The sequence below is a fragment of the Polyodon spathula genome, chromosome 5 (genome assembly GCF_017654505.1).
Source record: "Polyodon spathula isolate WHYD16114869_AA chromosome 5, ASM1765450v1, whole genome shotgun sequence".
Taxonomy (NCBI): domain Eukaryota; kingdom Metazoa; phylum Chordata; class Actinopteri; order Acipenseriformes; family Polyodontidae; genus Polyodon; species Polyodon spathula.
The window spans coordinates 22,974,527-22,982,451 of NC_054538.1; the positions used below are offsets into that span (position 1 = coordinate 22,974,527).

Genomic DNA, 7,925 nt, shown 5'->3' on the forward strand with positions numbered 1-7,925 from the left:
TAAAACAGTGAGCTACAAAAGCACAAGGGAACGATTGCATGACATTTTTTTTTAATTGCGGTTTGTTGCACTGGCACTAGGAAGAATCAGTGAAAGAAATTAAGAGGATGTATCTGTTTATTCAATTATCAGTTTTTCTCTGTAGTTTTTAAACTTATAATGATGTTGGAAGTCTGATGCAATAATACTTGCTGTATAGGAAAAGTGTCCTCAAATCAGTATTCCATTCTAAAATGTCATTACCCTCTTGGTGCGCAAAACCCTAGCTCTCCCTCCTCCACAAAATTTTCTGATCATTGACACTAATTTTTTTGGAGCGTCTCCCAATCAGTTGACGACAACTCATCTGGACAAACTAAAAATAAAATTTGTATTAAATTACTTTGGATATGCTCAAGTGATTATTTATTTATTTATTTATGATGGAAGCATTAAAAGCACTGTTTATCATGGACGCATTCAATTGCCTCCCTCTACATCCTTAGAGAAAGAACAGTCTCATCCATTGGCTTTAATCTAACATCTGCCATGCACCTGTGTGACTATGATTTTTTTCATTGGCTGCTCTATAATGACCTCATTAAAATGGGTGCTAAGTGTGACAAAAGCAATTCCATAATATTGTTATTACTACTACTTTTCTTTGAGAGACTTTAACTCTTATATGAAGCCTCATAAAAGTGAAGTCTGTTGTGCATTTGCATAAATATAATACTATTTCTTACCGGAGTTAAATTCCCTTGAATACACCGCTGATACCTGCATTATGACCACCAAAATGAGTAAACATAGTCAGAGATATGGCCAATACTCAATTGATATAAACCAGTAGTTCTGAAACTGGGGTTCGTAACCCCCTGTGGGGTCGTGGCAAGTTTTCAGAAGGGGTTTAGAAATGAACGCATCACATGAAAACCAGTACCATACATAATGGCTACAGTGCATATACTGTAGCAGCAATTATTTTACAGTTGAGACATTTTAGCATTGTGCTTTATTATTCATGATTTTCCTGTGTATTCAATACAAAATTAGGATTATGAACTATGATTTATTAGTTAGAACATTTTTCAAATGGAGGTCAAAAGATAAAAGTCAAATTAAATGGGGTCCCACCTACACAAATTTGAGAAGTACTGATCTTAACAGTGGCAGATCAAAACAGCACAATACTTTCAATCAAAAAACAAAGGATGTTTGAGGAAACCAACATTTCTAACAATGTGTGTGTCTCCTGAGTGTATTTTTTGTCAATTTGGATCTGGTCCAAATGTGGTGCACATTTAAGTAAACACTGTCTAACTATATAGATATGTACTTTGAATTGTTGAATTAGAAATCATGATATAATTTTAAAAGTGGGGTAGGAGGAAAATATCAAAGCAGCACCTGTATCTACCTACCTATAGGGTCCTGAAATATATTTAAATACTGTATATAATCTGAAATGAATTCGTACATAACACCTAGACTGTCTAAACAGTACAATTTCTGCCACCTGCTCAGCATGCTGAGAGCTATCTCGACTCTGCCAACAGTAAAACCCTCTCCAGTGTTCTTCATCGCTTTCATAAAAGAATGGAGAGAGCAGGTTAGCCAGTACTGTAAAGACACAAGGCAGCACAACAATCACACCACTCGGTAGACGGACGATTTTAAAAACATGATCTTGACAGTTCTGATCTGCCAACGACGCAATTTATTTCGTAGGCGTCCTTAACTGCTCAATTATCATGCATTACGCAATGGCACTGTTTACATTATGAAATAACTTATAAATTAGATTATTAAAAAAAAAAAATACAAAAACAGTCAAATCCGACAACTATGAATAAGTGAAAATAGACATGCTTACCCTCTTTTGGCGGTCGTTTGACTTCGGCACTGAGGTTGCAAACCTGCGCAGTCCTGAGCTGTGGGGTTAGACATCCCTCTGTTTGGGCGTTCAGAGGCAACACCACGTTATTGAGCAGAAATACGCTTTCTAACTCTCCATCTCCCAAATGCTGAGGGCAGCTGCATTTTGTATACACTATCCCACACGATTCTACAGTCCCCTTTTCAGCTTTCAAACAGGTCTCCAACCATGTGCACAATACCTGACAACCAAACTGGCTAGGGCTGACCTTGTTTAGAACTAAAAACTCCAAAACGGACTTTTGATCGTCTTCTTTCTTCTGTATCAATCCAGGGAAATCATAAGGGTAGACCCGCCGCAGTTGCACAAAATTTTTGTCGTGCTGCAAAAATATGTAGCTGCTCTTTAAATCACACAGGTGAACGATGGATTCGTTGCTCCTCAACAAATCGTTGATCTTTTCGTGAGAGTAATGATCAAACTGATAAGCCAACAGAGAAAAGTTAGAACAGTTTAGGTCACGTTTGTCAAATTTCAGGTAGATGCTGTATTTGGTAGGATCTGGGTTTTCCAACGTCCAAGTGCAGTTTGTAAAGTTTTTCGGAAACATTTCATTTACAGAGTAAGATCCATAAATGACTCCCTTGACGAAAGTGGAACACCAGAAGTCTTGTGCACCAATAAATCCAAACATAACAAGGAGATAGGTGGAAAATATATAAATCAGCAGGTTACGAATAGCCTTCATCCTTTGTCATTTGGCCTGCAAGAAGGAAACAAAAATGCAAGTAAAACACTAAAGGATTGCAGGAGGACACAAAGACAGTCTTGAATTGAACCCTGAGAGCAACGTCTGGTCCATAGGCGGTTTGACGGTTATTCCCTGTACCTCCCTTTTTCCCTTAGACTCTGATTATCATTGTTTTAGCAGTCCAATAAAATTAAGAAAGAAAATACCTGGCCAGCTCTCTGATAGGTTACCATGTAACACAATGTAGAAACCAGTTTTTTGTCCGAAGGATAAAATTAACTATTGGCAAACAGCGCCATCATGTGGAAGCCATATAACAAAAATATTAATAATACAATTTCCACAACGATGTGCAAGGAAGGATTTACCAGTTATTTATTAAACGCCTCAGAGTTTATAAACTTATTTTACAGCGTGAAAGCATGTGTATTGTTTTATTGCTTATGTAGTAAGGTATGTATTTGTTTTGTTTTACTGGTAAAGGCTTTTGGGGGGGGGGGGGGGGGGGGGGGGGGGGGTGTATTGCTGAATTTTATATAGTCTCAGGTTGTTTTATATTATGTTCTTATGGTTATTGCTTCAGGTCAGTGCTGTTAATGTTTTGTTTTTGTTTTTGTTTTTAATAGAAAAGCTAAAATAGAATAATATTAATGCATTATTGTATTAAGGTCGAGGGGAAAAAAATGTCGAATGCACCATATGCTGGACAACCAACCGCATCAGTTCATTATCTTCAATACCACAGTGCTCTATTACTTTAACTTCAGTACCACAATCCCGTTAGTCTGAAATCAAATTTGGTATGGGCGAATTTTCAATTATATTAAACTAATAAACAAATGGGCATGAAAATAACATGTTTAAATAGTTACCATTTAATTTTCCATTAACAACGAGTGGCTTTTGTATAGGAATGGGGGTATCATTGAAACCAGCAGGTGTCCTTAAACAGAAGGTTATGCGAAAAGGGCAAAATATATTTCATGCAACTGTTTTAAGGGATGCCCCAATGCAATACAGCGGGTATTTAAAATAATAATTATTACTCTCAGACATGTGTTTGTTGTTAAAATATATAGTTTGGGTTTATCCAATACATTATTGACATTGGGTGTTGTCACGTCTGTCTAATAATGCTTGTACTATCTATTGACAAAAATACTGAATTGTTACTCACATTCCTTCTGCGCGAGTCATTTTTGTATACAATGCACGTAAAGTAAATTATCTATACAAGTAATATAAACACTTGTATATTGTGTATTTGCTATACATCATTTAATTTTAATATAAACCAGCCTGCTAGATCTCCTGATTGCAAATCAGCATCCCACGACGGTGCTAATAATACTCGGGCTTTTGTGGCTTTGACTATGCGCGTAGATGAAGTGTTCAGATCACTCAATAAAACCAGAAGTTAAACATATTTTGAAAACATTCAACAGAATCACTAAATTCTATTTAATTTCATGTGTGAAAATGATAGAAATGAACCAAACTAGCATCTGTTTAGGTCTGCCTCACAAATGCTAGGGTTTTTAATAAAATCGAGTGCCCAGTGTGCCCAAGTACAGTCAGATACAACTGTGAGCCCCCTACCCCTAAGCCTGTCTACTAATGAAATCTAATGAAGGAGGTTAAACGAAACATCAAGTTTGACTCTGTTATGTGTCTTTCAGTGCCAGGATATATTTGCATTTAATAATTCAATCAACAACCAACCACCAAGCACCCCCCTAAAATGCAGCAAAATCAAATGCACTCGATAGAAGTCGTTTTCACTTGCCCCATTCTACAATTTTAGGATGTGCACATCTTTAAAAACGTCCTTCTGGCTTAAAGTTGCGTGTGGTGTCCTTCTGATTGCATTAATAATCCTGCTGTCAATGCAGCTGTGTGCCCAGTCACAGCAGTGTGTAGGCGTTAAGAAGATGGTGTCCAGAGACTCTCTAAGCGGATTCTCTAGTGACTCTGATTTATGTTTATTAAGAAAGAATTGGTTTGAATTATGGAATCAATTCTACCACGCACACCCATGTCTTTATTGTATGTAGATTATGCAGCAGGCTTTGCTTGAGCTTTTATTACAACAGCCTTGAAATTCGAAACGGTGCGCAGCACTCCAATATGCAGTGTTGCACAAGCAGTGAATCTTTTATTTATTTATTTATTTATTTATTTATTTATTTATTTATTTGTTTGTTTATTATGATAGTTTTATTATAAAAAGCTATATTTTATGTTTTTTTTTTCCTTTCTTTTAAACACTTATGATGTAATATTTTATAGCAATTTATAAAGCATGCTTGCACACATGTAAATATGTTATCACAAATCTTTGCATTTTACGACATTTTTATCTATAATGTAAATATTATATATATATATATATATATATATATATATAATATAGCTTGGACATTTTAGCTGATAATTTTCAGTCTAGAGTCAGATCTACATTTGGAACATAGACCGGCGCCATATCTGCCGCGGTAGCAAATGTCCTACTAAAGAATCGCACACAGGAGCATTTCTTCACCTCTCGTTAAGTGGAGAGAATTGAAGGGGGTATATAGCTATATATATATATATATATATAATAGATATATATATATAATATAAATATATATATATATATAGAGCATTATTAGGTTTTTGAGCATATATATATATATCTAATATCTCAGAACAAGGAAAAAGATCCCGGCGAACTCGTATTAACAAAATATCAACCCACTACATGGATTAAGAGTCTTTTTTCTTCTTTTTATATGGGCCGCTTAAACTTTCGAACTACAGCGCTGCAATCGCCTGATTAAGGACCTAAGCAGTTGCCTGGCTGATGAGCTAGCAGCCTCAATTTTGCTATACAATTTATGTTAAAAAAAAAAAAAAAAAAAAAAAAAAAAAAAAAAAAAAAAAAAAAAAAAAAAAAAGAAAAAAATTACCTTACACTCCGGAAGCAGTGGCTTGGAATGTGAGGTTCGTCACCGATAAAAAGGTTGTACATCGTGTGTACGAGATCAATATTGTAGTTTTAACATCGACCAGCTGGAAGAAATTTTATTTGTGAAGGGTAACGGGACAGTAAAAGTCCAGTTAAAAAAAAAAAAAAAAAAAAAAAACAAAAAAACGATGAGTTTAAAGGGGGGGTGGGGGGTGGGGGGGAATCGCAATTAATTTCCAGTCTGGCTTATTTCCCGTGCTTCTTCCACCAAAACAGAACCAAATGTCCAATTTTTATTACAGGGAACATGGATTTCGAGTGCCTTCAATTAAAGTAATTAAAAGAATAAATAAATATTTATTTAGCCGATGTCTAATCGAATAATATATATATATATATATATATATATATATATATATATATATATATATATATATATATATATATATATATATATAATGCAAGCAAATAAACGGGTCTTCTTTCCTTTCTTGTTTTTTTATCCGCGTGTCTTTCCAGAGACAGAGACAGGCAGCAGCAGGTCGAAAAACAAATCCTTGGCTGATGCCATGGAGGGAAGATGTTTGAATGCTGACTGAGACGGGAAACCGCTCTCTGGCTTGCTTGTTCTCTCGGCTTCAGGACCGGGGCTGCAATATCACGTCAGAGCCACACAGATAAAGCACGTAGGACGCTACTTGCTGCGTCTGGTACTTTTTTTCCATTTTGCCCACTGTTTCCAGTTTATTGAAAGGGAGACAGAGTGGTAAATTTGCTCTGGATCCAGTTTCTTGAACCCAGAAGCTATCGTATCAGCACCACAAGGGGAAAGTCACAGGTCTTGGTTTATTGTTACGGAGGTTTGCGGGGGTTGGGATGGGAAGTGCGCTTAGGACGGTGTTAAAGGGGCAGAGACTCAGTGTTTTATTATTATTATTTTATTTATTCGTTTTTGCGTTGCAATTATTTGGCCGTATATACTTTGTCGTCACCAAACTTTGTGCTATGGTGGAGTTGAAAAGAGCGTTTGCATTTTTTAAGGGGTGATTCGTTACCTTACTGACAATTATTGTATAATATTATTTAAATGTATAATTGTTCCATGGCTATTCAGAATTCAGTTTTAGAATTGTGCAGAAAGCCTGTATAATTAGTAGGCTATGTGTCGAATAAATGATGAGTGCCTGTTTGTTTCAGAAGATATACTGCATTAATTCGTAGCAGCACAATTATACAATTAGAGTTAAATTATAATATTTCGCGCGACATATGCAATTTTAGTTTGTGAAGGAGACTGGCAAGTTCTAGCAATAATGAGCAATATGACGTGTTCTGTGAGAAAACTTAAACGCAGTTTATATTTTAAGTGGACACGATTGATAAAATGCATCAAACATGTTTTTTTTTTTTTTTTTAAGTTACTGAAACATATACAACATTACATATTTCTATATTTTTCCTTTTTTTTATTCCAGCTAGGACTATGTATTTCAGTACGTCATGCTACTTAAATGTACAGCAACTATTTTTTTTTTCTGTTTTAATAAAGCATGTCTACATACATTTAAAAAATAACATTAATAATTATGAACTGTAAGAGTAGACAAAGGTTTTGCCAATTGCCCTCATGATGGCATTAGACATTGTTTTAAATAGGTCTCTTAATCTTGTATACATTCAATTGTATGACTCAGTATTGTAATAGCTATTGACGTCAAACATGTACGTAGTTCTTTGGGTCTGGAGCTGTAATGTCTAATAAGTCAAACTGAGTAATGGCGGCCCCAACACTTTTTGTCTAATTTGCATTGCCACAGTTAAAAAAAAACAAAAAAATATGCTAAACCCATTTTCTTTGATAATTTGAACTATTAAAAAAAAAAAAAAAAAGACCATTCATAAATTATATTTCCCAAAGATGTTCTGCCTCCTAACTCTGTTATGGGGGAGATTAATGGACATACAGCTACCGCTGCTATTTTTAATTTGACTTTGTAATCCTGTCACTACCCTTTTAATGTTGTTTGCAGTCATTTTTATGGTTATATATACATGAATTCAGAACCAACTTTCATTAATTAGAAATAAAAAAAATGAGTGAACCAATAGTACAGCACTTCACCAGTCAAGGACATGACATAAATGATGTAAAGATTGTAGTATTAGAACAGCTAAAATTAGACAATGCGACATTTAAAAGAAAGTAAATGGATAAATAGACTGAACACAATTATGCCAGCGGGACTCAACAGAAAATAATGAACTAATTAATTCCAATAAGTATATAAAAGTTAAAAATAATTAAATAGACAAAATTGAATTCAAAAGTTGTTCATGCTGATGTGCTGGGGAGACCATATCAAGGCTGA

The 7,925-nt window shown here is 35.0% G+C and overlaps 1 protein-coding gene across 3 annotated transcripts in view; it reads right to left on the minus strand.

The window, feature by feature from the left end:
• The window catches only part of LOC121315738 (adhesion G protein-coupled receptor B3-like), a 213,302-nt gene extending 210,499 nt beyond the window's left edge, over positions 1-2,803 (minus strand). For all 3 annotated transcript variants that reach the window (XM_041250105.1, XM_041250104.1, XM_041250103.1), the window contains exon 1: positions 1,856-2,803. In XM_041250105.1, the coding sequence (XP_041106039.1) occupies positions 1,856-2,606 (751 nt within the window). In that variant the 5' untranslated portion in view covers positions 2,607-2,803. The remainder of the gene's footprint in view (positions 1-1,855) is intronic.
• Between the last annotated feature and the right edge of the window lie 5,122 nt (positions 2,804-7,925).